The sequence below is a fragment of the Danio rerio genome, chromosome 25, assembly GCF_052040795.2.
Source record: "Danio rerio strain M-AB ecotype USA chromosome 25, GRCz13ab, whole genome shotgun sequence".
NCBI lineage: Eukaryota > Metazoa > Chordata > Actinopteri > Cypriniformes > Danionidae > Danio > Danio rerio.
In genome coordinates, this window is record NC_141045.1 from 5,784,707 (window position 1) to 5,810,000 (window position 25,294).

Below are 25,294 nucleotides of genomic sequence, written 5' to 3' on the forward strand. Positions count from 1 at the left end.
TGAAATACAGACATTTACCGGTAGGAATGATATCCTGTCCTACTCATAATTCTCTCTTCATATAGCTGTATGCCTATGACATATCCATAATACACTGTGATATAGCCGGGCTCGGATCGTATCGCTTTCTCACTACAATGGATCCGCTCCAGAGTTCGTTTTAATCAAGCCGAGACCACCTCATTCAAGCGATCTCGGAGCAATTGATGTGACACGGATCCAAGAGTGATTGCTGGATTCACATATGCCAAACGAACCGCGCTAGCTGGGGAAACAAGACAGGTTCCGAAACAAAAGTCAAGGTGTGAAAGCACCTTGAAACTCCATACAGTACAATTGCTGACCCATTTTTCTGTTTTTCAAAGAAGCCTCTAAATTAAACATGAAACACATTGAGATTGTGCGACAACAATGTGGCCACTGAATTATTTATTCTTGCGTATTTGAAAAGCTGTAAGGTGTGTTCAGGCTTTTAGTTTACTATTGGAAATATATATATATATATATTTGTGTACTGTATTTTAATGTCCAGTTTAATCTTATGTCAAAGCTGCTTCGGTTTTCTTCATAAATCATACAGTATTTAGATTTAATGCTCAAAAAAACTTATTATTATTATTTTTTATTATCAGTGTTAAAACAGTAAATGGTTTTGTTTAAAGATTTTTTAGGATTTTTTGACAAATAGGTTGACAAATGTCTTGACATAATATATGTGTGTATTATGTATATTTATAATGTGTATATATAAATACATGCATGCATATGTTTGAGAAAATGCTTATCTGAATGTTTAATATTGATATAAAATAAATGCAGTTGAATTCAGAATTTTTGAATTTGTTTATTTTTTAAATATTTCCCAAATTATGTTTAACAGAGCAAGGAAATTTTCACAATATGTCTGATAATATTTTTTCTTCTGGAGAAAGTATTACTTGTTTTATTTCAGCTAGAATAAAAGCAGTATTTAATTTTTTAAACACCATTTTAAGGACAAAATTATTAGCCCCTTCAAGCTATGTTTTTTGAAAATCTACAGAACAAACGTATATATTAACGTTATACAATATCTTGCCTAATTACCCCAAGCTGCCTAGTTAACCTAATTAACCTAGTTAAGCCTTTAAATGTCACTTTAAGCTGTATAGAAGTGTGTTGAAAAATATCTAGTCAAATATTATTTACTGTCATCATGGCAAAAACAAAATAAATCAGTTATTAGAAATGAGTTATTAAAACTATTATGATTTGAAATGTGTTGAAAAAAATCTGCTCTCCGTTAAACAGAAATTAAGAAAAAAAAATAAACAAGGGGCTAATAATTTAGGGGGGCTAATAATTCTGACTTCAACTGTATATACACTACCTGACAAAAGTCTTGCCACCTATCCTTTAGGAACAACAAATCATAACTTGACTTCTAGTTGATCAGTTGGTATCAGAAGTGGCTTATATAAAAGGCAAAGGCCTCTAGATTACGCTTATTGTACCAAAACAAAATATAGTCATGTCTTGATTTATAATTCTTTAAGTAGGACAGTACGGTCTCACTTTGCTTAGACAAAAGTCTTGTCACTGAACAGAAATAATGTCCAGTAAAGAATATAAAGTCATGCTGCAGTGGAAACAGAATGAATATTGTGTCTGACTCCATCATGAGCTTGGAGGACTGCATCCATACATCTCTGACATGACTCAAATCACTGATTAATAAAGTCATCTGGAATGGCAAAGAAAGCGTTCATGCAGGACTCCCAGAGTTCATCAAGATTCTTTGGATTCATCTTCAATGCCTCCTCCATCTTACTCCATGTTCATATCTGGTGACTGGGCTGGCCAATCCTGGAGCAGCTTGCCCTTCTTTGCTTTCAGGAGCTTTGATGTGGAGGCTGAAGTATGAGAAGGAGCACTATCCTGCTGGAGAATTTGCCCTCTCCTTTGGTTTGTAATGTAATGGGCAGCACAAATGTCTTAATACCTCAGGCTGTTGATGTTGCCATCCCTTCTGCAGATCTCTCGCACTCCCGCATACTGAATGTTACCCCAAACCATGATTTTTCCTTCACCAAACTTGACTGTTTTCTGTGAGAATCTTTGGTCCATGTGGGTTCCACTAGGCCTTCATCAGTATTTGTGATAATTGGAATGCAGTTTAACAGATAATTCAACTAAAAAATCCACCATATGCCACTTATCTGAATGATCAACTTGAAGTCAAGTTATTATTTTGGATGCGATTATTCGTGATTAATCTTTGCGCAGCACTACTTTAAAATAATAATTTAATAACTGGATTTTATAATAAACAAACATAAAATAATAGCTTAGTGTAAGGCTCGATCTTCAGACACGCTCACTTCTTTGTGGGATCAATCTGGCAACCTGCGTTTGGGGGCGTGTGAAAGAAAAACCCTCCGATATTTTGAATTAGGACTGCAATACTCAGTCCAACCACTAGATGTCAATCCTACTATTAAAAAACACTTCCAGAAAAAAATGGGTGGGCAATAATGCATTCAACTGTGGACTCGAGCTCATCACGCAGGCTTCTGATTGGCTGTTGTTGTGTTTCCATGGTGACAGGCGCTGCTGCAGGAGCGCGAGGGCTCGTCACAGCTGATGATGGACTCGCAGTATCGTTTCCAGGTCACGTTTCCCTTCTGCTCCTCAACACAGGCTCTGGAGCTTTTACAGATTCCCAGCAGCCTTCATCTGGACTTCCTCACCCGCATCTGACTGCTTCAATCTAGTACTATACTAGTAACTACTATTCGAGTAGGTGCTGCACTTGGATTTTGAATTTACTGCACGACCCTTAGAAAAGTGCGTTCTGAATAGTATGATTGGAGCTCGGCGTACTACATATGTCGATAGTCATTATCACATGACCTATGTGAGTCAATTGCGTCGCTTAACTCGCATTCATGAATTCTCTCCTGTTGCATGATGGGATAGCATAGCGTCCATCGGATGCACTCTTCAGAATCTCGTGGGAAGTAGTAGGTCATCCCAGTACTTCACGCATATTATTTTTCAAATGCTTTCGGACATGCTACTCGGCTCGCATACTGTTTTTAGTGTACTATAATACGGAAGTATGCGATTTCGTATAGTGTTTCTGCTGACCCAAACTCATCCTCTAAACACTGCACGTTCTCGTATAAACGCAAAAATGCTAACGATTGTATATTTTACATTTATTTATATGTATTTCAAGGTGAGACACTGCAGGATTTCAGTTTTTTTCTATGAATTTTCATAGTTTAAAAAAAAAAAATTCAGTCTAATGGAAAGTTTTTTTTATCCGAATATACTTTTAAAGTCCCAGAAAAATCTAATTGTTTTTTTTTTTTTTTTTTTTTTAGATTTTAGCATCAGTATGTTAGCCTTGATGATATCTGTTAGCTAGTGCGCTCCAAAACAGTGACAAAGTTTTTAGAAGATATTAACTCGTGGTGGGGCGAGGCAGTGGCTCAGTAGGTAGTGCTGACGCCTCACAGCAAGAAGGTCGCTGGTTCGAACCTCGGCTCAGTTGGCGTTTCTGTGTGGAGTTTGCATGTTCTCCCTGCCTTCACGTGGGTTTCCTCCGGGTGCTCCGGTTTGCCCCACAGTCCAAAGACATGCAATACAGGTGAATTGGGTAGGCTAAAATGGCCGTAGTGTGTGTTGCTGGATAAGTTGGCGGTTCGTTCCGCTGTGGCGACCCCAGACTTATAAAGAGACTAAGCCGACAAGAAAATGAATGAATGAATGAAACTAGTGGTGGGCCGTTATCAGCGTTAACGCGAGACTCTTATAAAAAAATATCGCCGTTAATCTATTCTCAAATTTGGCTTGGGAGCTGGGTCTGAAATGCCCTTCTGGATCTTTCACTTACTTTGAAGACACTCAAAGTAGACACTATGCTTACATGGACATCTGTAGTGTAGTTATTTGCCTTAATAGACAATAATATAATGTAAAACATGTAAGAGTGCCCTGTAATTTTAGGTGACTTTAACTGCAGTTCAGCAGTTTCACTTTCACTCATGCACATTTCATTCATGCCCCCGTGACAAACTGGAGTATTAGACGCAAATAAGGAGTGAGGACTGGTTAGAGTGTTATGGAATTTAATAACACACAGCAAATGGAAAGAAAACGGTCCTTTACTGACAGCCACATGTGTGGATCGTGCCATAAAATATGGTGAAAAGTCCTACATGACGGTAATAGTTTGATTGCTGTGCTTACTTCAAAAATGCCACTAATATATGCATACTCCATGTCTTAATTCAATTTCTGTTTAGTCCAGTTCTGACTTTCCTTACTAAAAGTGCAGTAAACTAAAGTATAACTGCAACAGCAGTATATAGAAGTATAACTGCAGTAAAATGAAGTGCAATTGCAAAATTCAATACAATGAAGTATAAACACAGTTCAAATACAGTAAATTAAACAGTTCAACAGCAGTTTAAGTTGCAGTAAACTAGAGTAAAAACAAGTGAACTTTACTGCACTTGTGCTGCTGTAGTCTAATATGTTGTAGTTGTACTGCAGTTGTACATCTACTGTACTTCAGTTGTATTGCAGTAGATGTACTGCAGTTTGTTGTATTGTAGTTCTTCATTTGTAGTGCAGTAATACTGCAGTATACTTAAATAACACAGTTTTTCGGGTCCAAAAAACTGCACTTTTCAGAAGATAACTAAAACTGCATTATTTTTTTTTTAAAAACTGCATTATTCTTTTAAAAAGAACTGCAGTGATTTTTTGTAAGGGTTTAGTCGGATTAAGGTAATTAAAAATCGCTGTTTGGAGCTTATATAGGCCTACAGTTTAAAATTCATGTTTAACTGAGTGAACAGTTAGTAAACACAAGCACATCTTATTGAACATCATTTATTTTCATCACCAATTCTCATAGTTGAACAGTTTCTCAAGCAGTTTGAAGTGCATTTTGGAAACAGGAGATGTGCCCCTGGTCTAATGCGCCACCTGGCTGGAGAAACCCGTTCTCAAACACTTACTTGAGTCATTATTTGGGTAGCACACATGTTCTGAATGCCTTTGGCAGAATTCAAATGAGCCATTTTAATCTAGATTAATCTAGATTAATTTTAAGATTGCAGTGAGATTAATCTAGATTCAAAAAATAACACACCTATAATATAAACATTTAAAGCTGCAGTTTGTCACTTACGACTAAATGGTTAGTTTTTTTTACCTCACCTCATGCTTCAGTTTCTCATCAAATATTCTGACCAATCAAATGCTTTCTAGTATCTGATATACCCCCCCTTCAAGACTTGAGCTTAACCACTCTCACTGGCAGAGATGTGAATAAAACAAAGCGCTATTGGCAGATTTTTTTAAAAAGGGGAGGAGCTACTCTATGCTCCGCCCTTTCTTTATGTTTTAGTTGAGATTATGTCACGTATTGAACAGAAATGCTCGTTTCAAAGCACTTCACGACACCTTTAAGTGTTTCTTTACAGCACTTTCATTCATTCATTTTCCTTTGGCTTAGTCCCTTTTATTCATGTGGGGTCGCCACAGCGGAATGAACCGCCAACTTATCCAGCATATGTTTTACACAGCGGATGCCCTTCCAGCTGCAACCCAGTACTGGTAAACACCCATACACACTCATTCACACTCATACACTACGGCCAATTTAGCTTTTTCAGTTTACCTGTAGCTCCCACGCCAACACGGGGAGAACATGCAAACTCCACACAGAAATGCTAACTGATTTAGTCGGGACTTGAACCAGCGACCTTCTTGCTATGAGGCAACAGTGTTAACCACTGAGCTACCGTGCCGTCTTAAAAATTAAAATGACAATTCCCTGGCAGTATTTTCTCAATTTTGAAGCCATAAAAATGACACTCACAACTAAAATCTCTTCAGTATAAACCTATAAATCATCATCCAGTGTTCGTAATGTATGCAAATCATGCCTCATTTGCATATTTAAGCATGCATATTTCGAAAACTTGTATTACAGATTGTTTAGTAATTCTTAATGTAATCGAGTGGAGGGAAAATATGTGGTAAATAGTGTTTTTGACCCTGTTCACCTGCAGTGTCTTGTTCTTATAATAGTGTTCTAAATCATCTTCTTGAGTAGTTTTTTATTGATTGAACCTTAAATAAACAGTGTAGCTTTCATTTCAGACATGCCTAAAGCAACCTCAGATGCCTTTTGTAGATCCTAAATGATCATTGTCACAAATTGCCGTGTTGAATTTTTTATAAATCAGAAATAAATCAATAAATACGACAGCCAAATGAGTCTTTCTCTCTCTTTGCTCTCCGCCACAGCTCTCATAATATGCTTGCGAATGTAATATTTATGATGGGCAGTCCTCTGAGGACTAGAGATGGAAACTAGCTATTAGTCAATCACAGAACATTTCACAAAAGTCCACATTATTTTGTTGTTACAATTAGGCACGCTTCTCTCATTCTTCACTTCTGTAATTAGAGTATTCATAATATTATAAGTTATTTTTTGAGTTTTAATTATAATATTTGGTAATTTTATCTGCTTTTGTTATTTGTTATCGTTTTTTTTATATTTCGATTAAGCTTTTGTTTTTTCAATGTATTTTTGTTTTATCATTGCATTAATGATCTTTTACATATTACATCTTTTACACATCTCTTACATATATTTTATTATTATTAAAATGAACACATTAAAACTGTGCTATCAAAGCTTTTGTGTTGTAACAATAGTGGATACATATATGATTTATAAAATAATATTCATAGAAAAAGAATTACAAAATGTCTTTTTGAACAAATATTTTAAAACTTTTAATATATTAGTTAATTTTTAAATGTTTTTTTATTTTCATTTTGAAATAGAAATAATGTACAAATGCAGACATTTTAAGAACAATAAAATTTTTATATATATAAATACATGATGATTTTTCAAACATTATTTATTTATTATAAATTTGACCATATAAAAGTATCTTTCACTTTCCATTTTTTTATTTATTAATATTTTAAAAATTTATTTATATTAACAAATTTTAAAATTAATGTAAATATATAAATTAGGATTATTATCCTTATTTTGAATTGTAAATATTATTTAATTCAATATCTGTTATTATTACTTTTATCTATTTTATAAATTTGTTTTGTTTAAATAAAGTAAACAATAATAATTACAATAATAACCATAATAAATCACTAATAATGAAACTTATTATTACTATTATTATTATTGCAAAGTGGTGGAGTTATTATTATTAATATTATTATTAATATTATTTTCTATTATTATTATTACATTATTTACAATTATGAAATGGGATAGCCCCTTGAGACAAACCATTTTATATCCGAGGGGTTCCCTAAGAGGTACATTATTACAATATTACATTAGTATTATTATATTATGCATTATTATTATAAAAATATTTCTTTCTTTATAATGTAGAGCTTGCCCATTGACTCCTAAAATGGAAGACTAAATTGAAAGCTCATTCATTTTCCAGTCGGGGATTTGAGCATCCCTCGCAGTCGCGGAAAACACAAATATTGATCCTCAGGAGGATTTACAGCGCTTCTGACTGACTGACTGATGCTGGAGAGCGGGAGCGCGCGCGTCCTCCGTGACGTCACACCAGCTGCATCATCACCACCATCATCATCATCATCCGCGCGCTCGCTTGTCTTCTTCTACTCCTCCGTCTCCTCTCCTTTTTTCTCCTCATCCAAACACAAATAATAAGATAAAAAACAGCGTAAATGGCGGCGCAGGAGGAGCCCGCGCAGCCCGGAGACTCTCTGGCGACGCTGAAGAGCGAGTCCGACACCCTGAAGAGCAAACTGGAGGAGGAGAGAGCCAAACTACACGATGTCGAGCGTAAGAAACCTGTGTGTGTGTCAGTGTGTGTTTGATGGAGATGACATTATACTGTATGTCAAAAGCAGAGCTGGCGGTGTGTTTACTATAAATCGGGAGATAACGTAATGGTTTGGATAAACCGATTTAGATCATTATTAAAGGCTCGTGGTTCAGATTGAAGATGATGATGAAGCTGATGATGGTGAGGAGGGAGCGTTTATTTTCCATTCAGCTTCACATTATGAGATTCGACATTCGTTTGGGAGTTTTTATTTATTTTTGGTAACGTCAGGCTGATATATTCCGTGTTAATGTTTTGATTTTGGGTTGTGGTTTAAATTTTAGCTTTAGTTATTTTGTAGCGCACTTTTATTCAAAGATAATTCACTTTATTTAGTTTTATTCCGTTTTACGGATGTTTCACGTAGTTGCCATGGCAACATTTCTCATTTCCATATTTTTTAAGCAAATATTTCTATAGATTTTTTTTAAATTCGACTTTACTACTTTTATATTTGCTTTAGTTTCGATGTTAACAACAATGCTAATAACCGCTTCATAAATAAAAAATTAATTTGTTTTCTTTTCGACTTATTCCCCTTGTTAATCAGGGGTCGCCACAGAGGAATGAACCGCCAACTTATCCAGCATATGTTTTACGCATCCAGCTGCAATACATCACTGGGAAACACCCATACATACTCATTCACACACATACACTACGGACAATTTAGCTTAACCAGTTCACCTATATTGCTTGTGTTTGGACTATGGAGGAAAACGAAGCACCCGGAGGAACCAACACGGGGAGAACATGCAAACTCCACACATAAATGACAACTGACTCAGCTGAGACTCGAACCAGCGACCTTCTTGCTGTGAGGTGACAGCACTACCCACTGTGCCCACTATTATTATTATTATTATTATTATTGTTCGTGGTTCAGATTCAAGATGATGATGAAGGTGGTGACGAGGGAGCGTTTATTTTCCGTTCAGCTTCACATAATGAGGTTCTGAGGAACACGACAGATTCAAGTAGCTTAAATTTTATATTTTGGCTGTTGTATACCACCGTTACCGTGTTAGTGTTATGATTTGGGTTTTATTTATTTATTTTCAGTTGTGATTTAAATTTTAGCTTAACTTTAGTTTTTTTATAATGCACACAAAAATGTCATTCCGTTTTTCATTTGTTTCAGGTTGTTGCTATGGCAACGTTTCTAATTTTCACATTTTTTTAAATGAAATATTTGTTTTATTTTTAATTTGACTTTTATATATTTATTTAATTTATGCTAATAACTGCTTGTGAGTAACAGTTCGCAGTCAAGAGCAGAGCTGGCAATGTGTTTACTGTAAATCAGACATAATGGTTTGGATAAACGGATCTACATTGTAACTGATTTAGAGTATTATTATTAAAGGCTCGTCGTTCGGATTGAAGATGATGATGAAGCTGATGATGGCGGGAAGGGGAGTGTTTTTTTTCTATTCAGCTTTACATAATGACATTCGACATTCGTTTGGGAGTAATTGTTGATTTATTTTTGGTAACGTCAGGCTGTTATATTCCGTGTTAATGTTTTGATTTTGGGTTATGGTTTAAATTTTGTAGCGCACTTTTATTCAAAGATAATCAACTTTATTTTGTTTTCTTCCGTTTTACGCATGTTTCACGTAGTTGCCATGGCAACATTTCTCATTTCCATATGTTTTGAATCAAATATTTCAATATTATTTTTAATTTGACTGTACAATTTAGATATTTGCTTTACTTTCGGTGTTAATAACAATGCTAATAATTGCTTCATAAATAAAAAATTCATTCATTCATTCATTCATTCATTCATTTTCTTTTCGGCTTAGTCCCTTTATTAATCAGGGGTCGCCACAGTGGAATGAACCGTCAACTTATCCAGCATATGTTTTCCCATCACTGGGAAACACCCATACACTCTCATTCACACTCATACACTATGGCCAATTTAGTTTATTCAATTCACCTATAGCGCATGTGTTTGGACTGAGGGGGAAACTGAAGCACCCGGAAGAAACCCACGCGAACATGCAAACTCCACACAGACATGCCAGCAAACCCAGCCGAAGCTCGAATCAGTGGCCTTTTTGCTTTGAGTAGACATCGCTACCCACCGCGTCGTCCAAATACAAAACACCTTATAGTGCACCGTGCAATCCCAGCGCACTAATGTTGAACTTTTCTTCGTTTTATTTATTAATTGCTGATCTTTTTTAAAAAGTTTGTTGTAACTAATGGCAAATAGACGTTATTATTTATTTGTTATAATATAGAATTATAGGGCATTATAGGGTGGTGAGGTGGTGAGGTGGGTAGTGTTGTCGCCACACCGCAAAAAGTTAGATGGTCCGAGCATCGGCTGGGTCAGTTGGCAGAAAATGAATGAAGAAATGAATATAACATCACACTGCGTTTCCATTTATTTGTAGTTTTTTTTATTTAAATATTTTATTTATGTTATGTTTTTTTAAATGTTTGTTTCACTATTGATGAATAAATATTTGTATTTATTTGTTATTCTATTATATAACACTATATTTCTATTTATTTTGTCCTTTTTTATTTAAAAAAAATCTATTTGTTTTTTTAAGGCATGTTCACTAATGTTGAATAAATGCATTACTGCTTATTTATTTTGCTCATTTATTATTGATCATTTTTGAAAGGCTCCTTCACTAATGGTTTGTTCACAGTGACAGCCACACGAATGCAGTGATGCAGCAATCTTCATTCATTTTCCTTTGGCTTAGTCTCTATTTTAGGGGTCGCCACAGCGGAATGAACCGCCAACTATTCCAGGATTTGTTTTATACAGCGAATGCCCTTTCAGCCGCAACCCAGTACTGGGAAACACCCACACATTCACACACTGATCCACTACGGCCAAATTAGTTTACTAAATTCCCCTATAGCACATGTTTTTGGGCTCTTGGGGGAAACTGGAGCACCCGGAGGAAACCCACACCAACATGGGGAGAACATGCAAACTCCACACAGAAATGCCAACTGACCCTGCCAGGGCTCCAACCAGCAAACCACTGAGCCACTATGCTGCCCTGCAGCAATCTTAATGAAGGACAAAAGCAGGAAATCAACACTCTACATTTATTATCGTTGTGTTTTTTATTCAGTGCATCAGGTGGCGGAGAAGATTGAAGCTCTGGGTCAGTTCGTCATGAAGACCAGACGGACTCTGAAAGGCCATGGAAATAAAGTCTTGTGTATGGACTGGTGTAAAGACAAGCGGAGGATTGTCAGCTCGTCTCAGGTCTGTTTAATGGACAGCAAATACACAGCTGAGCCTATAATGTCCTTTTATTTACATTACCAGACAGGGAGTTCATCTGAGGTCAATCTCCTGCTGTGCATCAATCTGTCGTTATTGATTCTTGCTCATTTCTTTCACATTGACAACAATTTGACAATTGCTGCATCATTAATTATTTACTTTTTTTCTATAGGATGGAAAGGTGATTGTGTGGGATGCGTTTACCACAAATAAGGTAAATGACAAAGTGAAGAACTGATGTTTATTGATATATTGGTTTATATATGCATCACTAATTATGCTTTAAAACTGCCTAAATAGGCATTGTTTAATTTTTAATTCTATTTAAAATATGTTTTAATGAGTGTATGTCACGTTCAGCGGATGAGGAAAAGAGCGAGGATTCAAATCCAGAACTAAAATGTGGGTTTATTACAAAATAAAACAAAAATAAAGACAACAAAAACTATCCCTAGGGGGGAAACATTGACAAAACAAATAAACTTGACTGGGCAGGCTGGCAGGAATCAGGGCTGAAACAGGACATGGCAGAACAAAGCAATAAACGACGATGAACTGGCACAAGACAGCAGACATGAGGAGAATATAAAGGAGAAATAATTAACAAACAAACAGGAGAACATAATAAGCTAATAATGAGTTAACTAGGAGGGTGGGACTACACAATAGACGGGAGAGCACATGACACAAAGAAACAACACAAGTCATGTGCTCATGTTAAACGGGACTAGAACTTGCAGCCAATGAGAGAACTCACGTGTTCACATGGAGAACAACACTAAAGCATGCAGCAGCCACAATGTAAACACCGCACCACGTGCTTGGACAACACCCAATACAAACAGAACGCAGGACAGGGGCACATGATAAACCGTGCAATCCCAGCGCCATCCGAGACCAACTAGACTGGAGCTCTGTGACCGAAAACACCATGCCGTGAACATATCATCTAGCACACCAGGGCGAGAGCGCGCATCCCGAGCATGCCCGTTCGCACGGCAAAGGCGGCGCTAATATAAAAAACAAACAGGAAATATGGGTGCTTGACCCAAGAAAACATACAAGACAGGACTAATGTCTGAACTCTGCCACCAAAATAAGAATTAACAGGACCGAAGTGGCAGAATTCTGGCAGTGTAAATATAAGAGTGTTTGATATTTAAGTGTTAATTAATTATCCAGTTGTTTATTTCTTTAACTGGTCAATGAAATCTATTTAATTTAAGTATATTAAATTGTATTTTATTTAAAAACTCTTTTTGGGTGATAAAATAAATATATAATTTTTTTATATGTAATATATGTCATTTATTTTGTAGTTTTAAAAACATAATTAAACAAACAAATGCTTAAATTCGTTAAATGCAAATATAATTTTTATTTAATGTGATTTTTAAAAAGATATTTTTTGTTGTAGCCTTTTTTATTTTATATTTATTGAACATTTTTCATGTTTTTTGTATGTTTAGATCATTTTTTATATTTTTTTGTTATTTTATTGTAATAATTAAAATGTAAAGGAGAAATGACTTATTTTGACAACTTTATTTGGTGATAAAAATAATATTTAAAAATATGTATATATTTCAATTTTAATTTCATTTAATATTAAAAAAACTATTTTTTTACATTTAATGTTTAATTTAAATGTCAAAATAATTCAGCTTTTATTATTTATTGCATATTTTAATACATTAATCGTCCTCACAGGAGCATGCTGTGACTATGCCCTGTACGTGGGTCATGGCCTGTGCTTACGCCCCATCTGGATGTGCAGTGGCTTGTGGGTAAGACTAGAGTATTAAGATATTAAATGATCATTAATTATTTTGGAGGGCTGCACTGTGATCCTTAAATAGAGACTTTTATTATGTCATCATATGCATTAACTGGCCTGTTGTCTTCCTCAGCGGGCTGGACAATAAGTGCTCGGTGTATCCTTTATCCCTGGACAAAAACGAAAACCTCGCAGCTAAGAAGAAATCAGTGGCCATGCACACCAACTATCTGTCAGCCTGCTGCTTCACCAACTCAGACATGCAGGTGTGCTTGAGTGGAGAGAGAAATGGTGAACCGCCGTCCTGCTTTTGACTGATTGCTGTGCTTTTTGTTTTATGCAGATCCTGACGTCCAGTGGTGATGGCACGTGTGCTCTGTGGGATGTGGAAAGTGGGCAGATGCTGCAGAGTTTTCATGGACACGCGGCTGATGTGCTGTGTCTGGATCTCGCTCCGTCTGAGACAGGAAACACATTTGTTTCAGGAGTGAGAACGGCAAAACAGCCTCAAAAACACCTGCAGTACCCTAGCAACCACCCAAAATGATTTAGCAATGCTATATTAAGTACATTTTAAAACCTAACAGTGCCATACCATCCACTTAGAATGTCCTAGCAAGTCTTTGCCAGAAGCCTAGTGGTTAAGTGCGCCGACATATAGCACTATAGTGCTCACGGCGACCTGAGTTTGATTCCCGGCTCGACGTCCTTTGCCGACCCTTCCTCTCTCTGCTCTCAACTATTTCCTGTCAATTCTCTGCACTATTATATCCATTAAAAGTTAAAAACCCTTAAAAATAATTTTAAAAAAGAATACCCTAGCAACAAACTAGTAAAACCCTAGCAACCATCCGGAACATCCTAATTATACCTTAACAATTCCTCATAGCACCATGTCAACAAACTAGCAATACATTTGTAATGTCTTAGCAACAAATTAATAATCCCAAAGTGACAGGCTGAAAAACCTAGTCTTGCCTTGGCCACCACAACCTAGCAACAGAGGAGCAATGCCCTAGTAACCACTAAGAACACTCTAGCAACAAAGTAGTGAGACCCTAACAAGCAACTAGCAATGTGCTGGCAACCACTTAGAACACCCTACCAACAAAGAAGTGAAACCCCTAGCAACCAACTAGCATTGCCCTGGCAATTACCTGGAGCACCCTAGCAACAAATTAATGAGACCCTAGCAAGCAACTAGCAATGTGCTGGCAACCACTTAGAACACCCTACCAACAAAGAAGTGAAACCCCTAGCAACCAACTAGCATTGCCCTGGCAATTACCTGGAGCACCCTAGCAACAAATTAATGAGACCCTAGCAACCAACTAGCAATGTGCAGGCAACCACTTAGAACACCCTACCAACAAAGAAGTGAAACCCTAGCAACCAACTAGCATTGCCCTGGCAATTACCTGGAGCACCCTAGCAACAAATTAATGAGACCCTAGCAACCAACTAGCAATGTGCTGGCAACCACTTAGAACACCCTACCAACAAAGAAGTGAAACCCTAGCAACCAACTAGCATTGCCCTGGCAATTACCTGGAGCACCCTAGCAACAAATTAATGAGACCCTAGCAACCAACTAGCAATGTGCTGGCAACCACTTAGAACACCCTACCAACAAAGAAGTGAAACCCTAGCAACCAACTAGCATTGCCCTGGCAATTACCTTGAGCACCCTAGCAAAAAGTTTGTGAGACCCTTGTAAGCAGCTAGCAATGCGCTGGCAATAACTTAGAACACCTTAGCAACAAAGTAATGAAACCCTAACAACCAACTAGCAATGCCTTTGAACTCCCTAACAACAGACTAGTTTGACCCTAGAAACCAACTAGCAATGTAGTGGCAACCACTTAGAACACCCTAGCAGCAAATTAATGAAACCCTAGCAACCAACTAGCAATGCCCTGGCAAGTGCCTGGAACACCCTAACAACAGATTAGTTGGAGTTTAGCAACCAACTAGCAATGCGCTGACAACCGCTTAGAACACCCTACCAACAAAGAAGTGAAACCCTAGCAACCAACTAGCATTGCCCTGGCAATTACCTGGAGCATCCTAGCAACAAATTAATGAGACCCTAGCAACCAACTAGCAATGTGCTGGCAACCACTTAGAACACCCTACCAACAAAGAAGTGAAACCCTAGCAACCAACTAGCATTGCCCTGGCAATTACCTGGAGCATCCTAGCAACAAATTAATGAGACCCTAGCAACCAACTAGCAATGTGCTGGCAACCACTTAGAAAACCCTACCAACAAAGAAGTGAAACCCTAGCAACCAACTAGCATTGCCCTGGCAATTACCTGGAGCATCCTAGCAAAAAGTTTGTGAGACCCTTGTAAGCAGCTAGCAATGCGCTGGCAACAATTTAGAACACCTTAGCAACAAACTAATGAAACCCTAGCAACCAACTAGCAATGCCTTGGAACTCCCTAACAACAGACTAGTTTGACCCTAGCAACCAACCAGCAATGTAGTGGCAACCAATTAGAACACCCTACCAACAAAGAAGTGAAACCCTAGCAACCAACTAGCATTGCCCTGGCAAGTGCCTGGAACACCCTAACAACAGATTAGTTGGAGTTTAGCAACCAACTAGCAATGCGCTGACAACCGCTTAGAACACCCTACCAACAAAGAAGTGAAACCCTAGCAATCAACTATAAATACCCTGGCAATTACCTGAAGCACCCTAGCAACAAATTAGTAAGAGCCTAGCAAGCAACTAGCAATAAGAACCAATAAGAACACCCTAACATTAAAATAACGAAACCCTAGCAACCAACTAGTAAGGTCCTGGCAATTACCTGGAGCACCCTAGCAACAAATTAATGAGACCCTATCAACCAACTAGCAATTTGCTGGCAACCACTTAGAACACCCTAGCAACAGACTAGTAATGACCTAGCAACCCACCAGAGCACCCTGAAAACCCCTCCAGATGCTGAATTGAGTAAATAAGTAATGAATCAGAGCTATATTTAGTCACTTCATTAACTTTTTTTCTGGTCGTCCCCACAATGAGATCTTGTCTGGTTTCCCTTTCCATCCGGGGACATTATGTTACCCACAGTAGTAGTAGAACAAGTCCAAACACAAGCACACACACACACACACACACACACACACACACACACACACACACACACACACACACAGAAGCACAATGGAGCTGTTAACATGCCTGTGCAGTGACCTGTATGTTCTGTCGTCTCTCAGGGCTGTGATAAGAAGGCCTGTGTGTGGGACATGCGCACAGGACAGTGCGTCCAGTCTTTCGAGAGTCACGATTCAGACATCAACAGCGTGCGGTAGGTGTCCACTGGCCTGTTTTCCCTCAAGGTTTTGTCAGGGAGCAAAAAAATCCAGAGGGGCATTTAGGGCATTTACAGCACCGGTCAATATTTATAGTCTGTGCAAACACTCAAAATGTCACGAGAGACTGCATAAACCCGGAAGCTTTGCTAATATGGTCATCGACTGATCTGAGTTGTCTTAAAAGGGTCTTTGGCAGCACCTTAAAGTCTTGTTTACTGAGAGACATTCTCATGACCGATTGTGTTTTATGATGTTTGCAGGTACTATCCAAGCGGAGATGCTTTTGCTTCAGGCTCAGACGACGCTACTGTGAGTCTTGCCTTCTGTATTTTTGGGAAAATTGTAGAAAATAATACTCACGCCCTAGCAAGCACTATGGAAACCCTAGCAACAAATTAGTAATACTCTAGCAACCTGCTAGAGCATGTCATGCCCTAGCAACTGCTCAGAATACATTAGCAACCAACAAACTATGATTTGGCAAAAAAAATAAAGCATTCTAGCCACCATCCTAGCAACCACTTATACAACCCTAGCAACAAACTAGTAACGCCTTGACAATGAGATGCCCCAGCAACCGCTGAGAATACCCTAGTAACCAGTTAACAATGATTTGGCAACTAGCAACATGCCCTAGCAACACCTTGTAATACCCTAGTAACCTACCAGCAATACCCTAGCAAACAGCTAGAGCATCTGACCCTCCCCTAGCAACCACTTTGAATACGTTAGCAACCAACAAACTAGGATTTGGCAAAAAAAACTAAAGCATTCTAGCCATGCCCTAGCAACCACTTATAAAACCCTAGCAACAAACTAGTTATCCCCTGACACTGAGGTAGAATATCCGAGCCATGGCCCAGAATACCCTAACAACCAATTAACAATGATTTGGCAACCAGCTAAAACATTTAGCCATGCCCTAGCAACCATTTGTAATACCCTAGCATTACACCAGTAAAACCCTAGCAACCAGCTTGAACATCCAAGCCTTGTCCTAGCAACTGCTAACAATATACTAACAGCCAACTAACAATAATTTGTCAAAAAGCTAAAACATTCTAGCCATGCCCTAGAAACCACTAATATACTAGCAACAAATCAGTAATGCCCTCGCAACCTGCTATAAAATCTGAGCCATTGCCTAGCAATCACTTAGAATACCCTAGCAACCAACTAAAAATTCTTTGGTAACCAATTAAACATTCCAATAATGCCAGAGAAACCAGTTATAATACCCTAGCAACAAACTAGCAATGCCCCTGGCAGCCAGTTATAACATCCATTGAAGAATAGCCTAGCAATCAGTTAGCTATGATTTGGCAAAAAGCTAAAACATTTTAACCATTCCCTAGCAACCACTGAGAATACCATAGCAACAAACTAGTAATGCCCTTGCATCCAGCTATAACATCTGAGCCATGTTCAAGTAAGCGCTAAAAATACCCTAGCAACTAATAAACCACGGTTAAGCAAAAAAAGCTAAAATAGCCATCATTTCCTAGCAACCACCTATAATATTCTAGCAACAAACCATTAATGTCCTAGCAACCAGCTATAATATCTGAGCCATACCCTAGCAATCACCTAGAATACCCTAGCTACCAACTATCATAACAACCAGTTCTAATATCCTAGCAACAAATCAGTAATGTCCTAGCAACAAGCTATAACATCTGAGCCATACCCTAGCAACCACAAAAGAATAGTCTAGCAATCAATTAACAATGATTTGACGAAAAGCTAAAACATTCCAGCCATGCCCTAGCAACCACTGAGAAGACCCTAGCAACAAACTAGTGATGCCCTTACATCCAGCTATAATATCTGAGCCATACCCTAGCAACCGCTAGGAATACCTCAGCAACCAGTTAACAATGATTTGACAACCAAACAACAAAAAACATTCTAGCGACCACTTATAATATCCTAGCGACAAACCAGTAATTCCCTGACAACCAGCTAGGACATGCTAGAATGCCCCACCAACTGCTTAGCAAAGTAGCCATTTAAAATACCCTAGCAACAAACTAGAACATAAGCACCATGTTCTAGCAACCATATATATACAATCCAATCAGAGATGCTTTTGCTTCATGTTCATGTTTTCATGGGTGGTGAAATAATGAGAAATGTGTTGAAGTTTGTCCTCTTTCTGTGTCTGTAGTGTCGTCTGTATGACCTGAGGGCGGACAGAGAGGTGGCCATTTATTCCAAAGAGAGCATCATATTCGGGGCTTCTAGTGTGGATTTCTCCCTCAGCGGTAAACACTTGAGTTATCGCCTAGCTATATTACTAGTCTGATCAAATATACTATTGTATTTGCTAAATGTGGGGTACTTAACCAGAGTCCATTTATTGAACTTCGGTTTAGTCCCTTATTTATCATTGGTCAACACAGCGGAATGAACTACCAACTATCCCGGCTGGGTCAGTTGGCATTTCTGTTTGCATGTTCTGCCCACGTTGGCGTGGGTTTCCTCTGGGTGCTCCGGTTTCCCCCACAGTCTAAACACATGCGCTATAAGTGAAATGAATTAACTAAACTGACTGTGAGAGTGTATGGGTGTTTCCCAGTACTGGGTTGCAGCTGTAAGGGCATCCACTGTGTAATACATATGCTAGATAAGTTGGTGGTTCATTCAGCTGTGGTGACCCCTGATGAATAAAGGGACTAAGCCGAAGGAAAATGATTGAATGAATGATTTGGTTTTGAGTGTCTTGTTTGTCTTTCTGCAGGGAGACTGTTGTTTGGCGGCTACAATGACTACACAATCAACGTGTGGGATGTTTTAAAGGGAGCCCGCGTGTCCATCTTGTTTGGGCATGAGAACAGAGTCAGCACTCTTCGCGTTTCTCCAGATGGGACTGCGTTCTGCTCAGGATCCTGGGATCACACGCTACGGGTGAGTGGAAACGTTACGCAGAATGAAAATTGAGGTTAAAAATTGCCAATTACAATTCTTAAAAAAAAAAAGTCAGAATTACAAGATTTAAACGTGCAATTTCTGAGAAATAGAGTCTGAATTGCAAAGAAAAATGTTATGCTGTTCAAATAAAATCACAGCTCTGAAAAAAACTCAAATGCAATATATACACTCACTGGCCACTTTATTAGGTACACCTTACTAGTACCCCTTTTGCCTTCAGAACTGCCCTAATCCTTCGTGACATAGATTCAACAAGCTACTGGAAATATTCCTTAGAGATTTTGCTCCATATTGACTTGATAGCATCACACAGTTTCTGCAGATTTGTCGGCATGCTGCGAATCTCCCGTTCCACCACAACCCAAAGGTGCTCTATTGGATTGAGATCTGGTGACTGTGGAGGCCATTTGAGTACAGAGAACTCATTTTCATGCTTGAGAAACCAGTCTGAGATGATTTACGCTTTGACATGGTGCGTTATCCTGCTGGAAGTAGCCATCTAAAGATGGGTACACTGTGGTCATGAAGGGATGGACATGGTCGGCAACAATACTCAGGTAGGCTGTGGCATTGACACAATGCTCAATTGGTACTAATGGGCCCAAAGTGTGCCAAGAAAATATCCCCCACACCATTACACATGAACTGTTGATACAAGGCAGAATGGATCCATTCTTTCATGTTGTTGATGCCAAACTCTGACCCGACCATGTTTCTCTACTCTTGTATCGTCCAATTTTGGTGAGCCTGTGCGAATTGTAGCCTCAGTTTTCTTTTCTTCCTGATGGCTACTTCCAGCAGGATAACGCACCAAGTCATAAAGCGTGAATCATCTCAGACTGGTTTCTAGAACATGACAAGGAGGTCACCACATAAATAAAGGTTGATTGATTAAAAAGAAAAAAGAAGCTCCCGAAATAAATCAGAATTGAGAGATATAAAATCAAAATTGCAAAATAAAAGTCTAAGAAACGACTATATACTCACAAATGCAAGAAATAAAGTCACAAACTCCGAATTTAGACTTTTTATTTCCTCAGAATTGTGACTTTTCTTCTCAAAGTTGTGAATGTTTAGTCTTTTTTTCCCAAATGAAATTTGTCAGGTAAGCAACATACAGTATAAATACTGATTATTGTGTAGAGCAGATAACTAAATGTTCTATAAACATTACTGTTCCTAATTGAGGGAGGCTTTCCAGAACACTGAGCATGTTTCTTGCAGGGGCGGGGCGTCATTTTGTAAACAGAGAGTCCATTGGACCGTTATCCTTTGCTTTTGGTGGATCTCAAATGAGTGACAGCTTGACCCTGCCCCTTGCATCAGCAAACACCAATCAGAAAAGAGATGTCAGGGGGAGAGCTACTTTGATCAAAGATACACATAATAATTCATAATAAAATAAAAAATGGTCTATTTCGTTGTGTCTTTCTTCTGTTAGATCTGGGCCTGAATGTTTCCTCATCAGATTACTCACTTTTCTCACCGCCGGCTGGATTTTCTGGAGGAAAAAAAACAATCAAACCGCAGACTTTACTAGTGTGTTGAGTGCAGTAGAGTTAATGACTGTAGTGCATCTCTCATCAACACAATCACTGCTTTCTTGGTATTATGGGATGGCGTCTATGTATTCTGCGTATGAATCTGTGTGAACACGTTCAGACTTTAAATCCGAGAAATAAACAATCTTCAATATTAATCCTACACTTCCTGACAAAAGTCTTGTCGTCGATCTCACTTATAAGAGCAACACATAATAACTTGAAAAGTGGCAGAAGGTAGTTTTTTTTTCAGTTGAATCATCTGTTGAGCTGCATGCCAATCATCACAAATACTGCAGAAGACCTACTGGAACCCGCGTGGAGACAAGATTCTCACAGTAATCAGTCAAGTTTGGTGAAAAAAAAATTATGGTTTGGGGTTACATTCAGTATGGGGGCGTGCGAGAGATCTGCAGAGTGGATGATCAACATCAACAGCCTGAGGTATCGAGACATTTGTGCTGCCTATTACATTACAAACCACAGGAGAGGGTGAATTCTTCAGCAGGATAGCGCTGCTTCTCATACTTCAGCCTCCACATCAAAGTTCCTGAAAGCAAAGAAGGCAAAGCTGCTGCAGGATTGGCCAGCCCAGTCACCAGATATGAACATTATTGAGCATGTCAGTGGTAAGATGAAGGAGGCATTGAAGATGAATCCAAAGAATCTTGATGAACTCTGCGAGTCCTGCAGGAACTCTTTCTTTGCCATCCCAGATGACTTTATTAATGAGTGAGTTGAGTCATGTCAGAGATGTATGGATCCAGTCCTCCAAGCTCATGATGTAGTCAGACACAATATTCATTCAGTTTCCACTGCAGCAGGACTTTATATTCTATACTGGACATTATTTCTGCTAAAAGACGAGCAAATTCAGACCTTACTGTCCTAATTAAAGAGTTATAAATCAAGGCATGATCATATTTTATTTTGGTAAAATAAGCGTAATCTACAGGCCTTTGCAGGGTTCAACACTAAGGATTTTTTTCAAATGGCCCAATCAGGCCAAAAATTTCTCTGGCCCCACAAAAAAAACAGTAACTATTTCTTACCCACATATTTTAAATAATGTGTCAAAAGCCAAACATAACTTCAGCATAACTTGTCTTTAAATACAACTGACAATTAAAAAAAATACAACTGAGATGTAAATAAATTTGGAAATATATATGTATTATATGCTTAAATTATAGAAAGAAATAACAGATGAACTGATATATTGATATTAAATATTCAATATAGATCAATACTGAGCTTTCTTTCCTGGTGTCAGTGAAGAAATGAACAAAACAATAGGCCTAATGCAAAATATTATAAGATTAACATATGGAAAAATGATCATCATTTCTGTCAGTTTTACTAACAGATAAACAGCTCTCAGTAATATTTCAGCATGCTTTCACTTTCATATTCCACATGAAACGCACATTTGCTGGTAGGAATGACATCCGGCCCAACTCGTAGTGTCTCTCTTCACATAGCCATGACTATAACACAACCATAGTACACTCTGATACAGCCTATTTCGTTAGTTCGTTGGATCATTTTGCTTTCTCATTACAATCGATCCCGGACTGATTGTTTTGGCGTGTATCTGAGCTTGATTGCTGGATTCACATATGCCAAACGAACCATGCTAACTGGGCAAGCAAGACAGATTCCAAGATGTGAAAGCACCCTGTTTGCACGCAATTCACAGTCGCATTTAACTTTAGAGACAAGGCAGCCCATGCCCCATCGGGCCACTAACAATCCTGTCTACTGTCCCGAGCAATACTGCACGCTGGCCCCTGGGCAGTCCATATTGTTGAGCCCTGCCTTTCATATAAGCCCCTTCTGATACCAAACGATCAACTAGAAGTCAAGTTATTATTTGTTGTTCCTAAACTCGGATAGGTGTCAAGACTTTTGTCAGGTAGTGTATAAATACAAACGTATCGTGTGTTGTTTAGGTCTGTGCATGAAGATGAACTCGACGATGTCTATAGGATTATTAACTAGAGTGGTTGTTTATTGAACACTATATCTGATATGCAAGCTAACGGATTTAGTAATGCTGTCTTACTCTTAATAGTCTGATCGTCAGTCAGTTGTTATGCCACTTTACCCGTTCTTTCTTACTGTAGCAAAGTGTATATATATATATAAATATATCGTAATATATCATATAGGTTGTCATATAGACTGATGTCAATATGCATAAACTAAATAAAATGATTTTAAAGGCGATGTGGCGACTGTTTATTTCATGTTTGTTGTAGTGTGTGTTTAATTTTATGGGATGTTTAGATAAAGGTACTGGAATGGTTAATATTAAACAATTAGTTTTACGATTATTAAAGAGAAAGTTAGATATATTTAGTTCAAATCATCTTTATTTCTATTGCGCTTTTACAATGTAGATTGTGTCAAAGCAGCTTAACATAGAAGGTTATAGAGAATTGAAACTGTCAGTCCAGTGTGGTTTCAATTTCACTGCTGAGAGTCCAAACACTGAAGAGAAAATCCATCGATGCTCAGCTCCACAAGTCCCAAACCAAGCAAGCCAGTGGCGATAGTGGCGAGGAACAAACTTAACCAGTTGATGAAAGTGAAGGAAAAAACCTAGAGAGAGAGACCAGGCTCATTTTGGGCGCAACCATTTCTCCTCTGGCCAAACTTCTTGTGCAGAGCTGCAGTCTAGGTGCATATATATGTTGTTTACATAAATCAAAATAAACAACAAATCCGCATATTATTTTGTCAGAGGGTAACCCTAGTATTTATGTCATACTTGTCATAGATGCTCCATAATTGTTGTATTATTTTTCGGTCCCACTTTATATTAAGTGTCCTTAACTACTATGTACTTACATCAACAAAAAATAAATAAATACAATGTACTAACTGTGTTTATAATGTATTTGAGAACACGTGGTGATTTTGAGTTGGGATAGAGGTTGAGTTATGGACAGGTTTGGTGGTATGGGTTGGTTTAAGGGTGGGTTAAGGTGTAAGGGATGATCAACAGTGTATTTACAAATGTAATTACAAAAGTTAATTACAGATGTAATTACATACGTGTATTTAATCAAGCATGTACACAGTAAATACATGTATTTACACAATAAGTACATTGTAGCAAACTATTAATTCCTGTGTAAGTACATATTAGTTAAGGCCACTTAATATACAGTGGGACCTATTTTTCTTATATTATTATATTAATATATATATTTTCTTATTAATTATTTTTTCTTTCATTATGTGGGACCTAAATAATCATTACACATATTTAATTTAGAAAATAAATAGATATACATATTTAGCCTTAATAAATCCGTAAAAAAATTTGTACTTTTCATACACAGTTGAAGTCAGAATTATTAGCCCCCTTTAATTTTTTTTTTATTATAAATATTTCCCGATTGATGTTTATCATAGCAAGGAAATTTTCACAGTATGTCTGATAATATTTTTTCTTCTGGAGAAAGACTTATTTGTTTTATTTGGGCTAGAATAAAAGCAGTTTTTAATTTTTAAACACCATTTTAGGGACTAAGTTTTTAGCCCCTTTAAGCTATATTTTTGATATAACAAAACAAACCATCGTCATACCATAACTTGCCTAATTACCCTAACCTGCCTAGTTAACCTAAGTAACCTAGTTAAGCCTTTAAATGTCACTTTAAGCTGTATAAAAGTGTCTTGAAAAATATCTAGTGAAATATTATTTACTGTCATCATGGCAAACATAAAATAAATCAGTTATTAGAGATGAGTTATTAAAACTATTATGTTTAGAAATGTGTTGAAAAAAATCTGCTCTCCGTTAAACAGAAACTGGGAAAAAAATGGGGGCGAATAATTTAGGGGGCTAATAATTCTGACTTTAACTGTATATTTCATTCTGTTTTAAAATAAACTACAAATCCACATATAATTCTGTCTGGGGAAAACGCTTGTAAGGTAAATAATAATAAAAATGAGTTTGTATGGTTATTAACGAGGAAGAAACCAGAGGAAACCCGGAGGAAACCCACGCCAACACAAGGAGAACATGTGAACTCCACACAGAAACCCCAACTGACCCAGCCGGGACTTAAACCAGCGACCTGTGGAACACGTCAATTGAATAATTTGAATTGGCCGTAGTGTATGTGTGTGCATGGGTGTTTCCCAGTACTGGATTGCAGCTGGAAGGGCATCCACTGTGTAAAACACGCTGGATAAGATGGCGGTTCATTCCACTGTGTTGACCCCTGAGAAACAAAGGGACTAAGCCAAAGGTGAATGAATAAATGCTAAAACAAATATTAAACTCATTCGTGTAAGCTATCAAAGTCATAACAGCATTCAAATATTGCGCAATGCTTTTTACACAAATTATTATTTGATTAAATACTAAAATATTAATTAATTTAGGTAGTACGAGTTTTTTTTAATTAGTGCTTGAATTGTTGTAGTATCAGCATTATGCAGTAATATTAAGGCTAAATATCCAACACCATGGAGACTTTTATCATGAAAACAGAAGCGCACTTCCGGTA

General features: G+C 37.7%; 3 protein-coding genes across 6 annotated transcripts in view; all 3 read left to right on the forward strand.

Moving 5' to 3' along the window:
• myo5c (myosin VC) overlaps positions 1-7,873 on the forward strand; it is a 51,041-nt gene extending 43,168 nt beyond the window's left edge. Inside the window, exons 41-42 of one of the 3 annotated variants that reach the window (XR_015525908.1) lie at positions 2,587-3,426; positions 5,759-6,276. Coding sequence is in view for 2 of the 3 variants with exons in the window: in XM_087311350.1 (XP_087167476.1) it covers positions 2,587-2,739 (153 nt within the window). In the remaining variant the exon portion in view is untranslated. Of the gene's footprint in view, positions 1-2,586; positions 6,277-7,444 lie in introns of those variants that run through there. The other 2 variants (XM_087311350.1, XM_087311349.1) reach the window with 2 other exon arrangements.
• Positions 7,657-22,993, forward strand: gnb5a (guanine nucleotide binding protein (G protein), beta 5a). The gene is made up of 11 exons (NM_001080181.2): positions 7,657-7,873; positions 11,027-11,163; positions 11,357-11,398; positions 12,895-12,971; positions 13,095-13,227; positions 13,305-13,448; positions 16,195-16,286; positions 16,554-16,602; positions 18,461-18,557; positions 19,034-19,200; positions 20,666-22,993. Exons 1-11 carry the CDS (start codon positions 7,756-7,758, stop codon positions 20,675-20,677), a joined length of 1,068 nt encoding a protein of 355 aa, NP_001073650.1. The 5' UTR covers positions 7,657-7,755; the 3' UTR covers positions 20,678-22,993.
• A 2,300-nt stretch (positions 22,994-25,293) lies between these two features.
• Position 25,294, forward strand: part of ap4e1 (adaptor related protein complex 4 subunit epsilon 1) — a 30,786-nt gene continuing 30,785 nt past the window's right edge. For both annotated transcript variants that reach the window (XM_087311394.1, XM_087311393.1), the window contains exon 1: position 25,294. This exon is cut by the window's right edge and continues 287 nt beyond it. The gene's annotated coding sequence lies outside the window, so the exon portion shown is untranslated.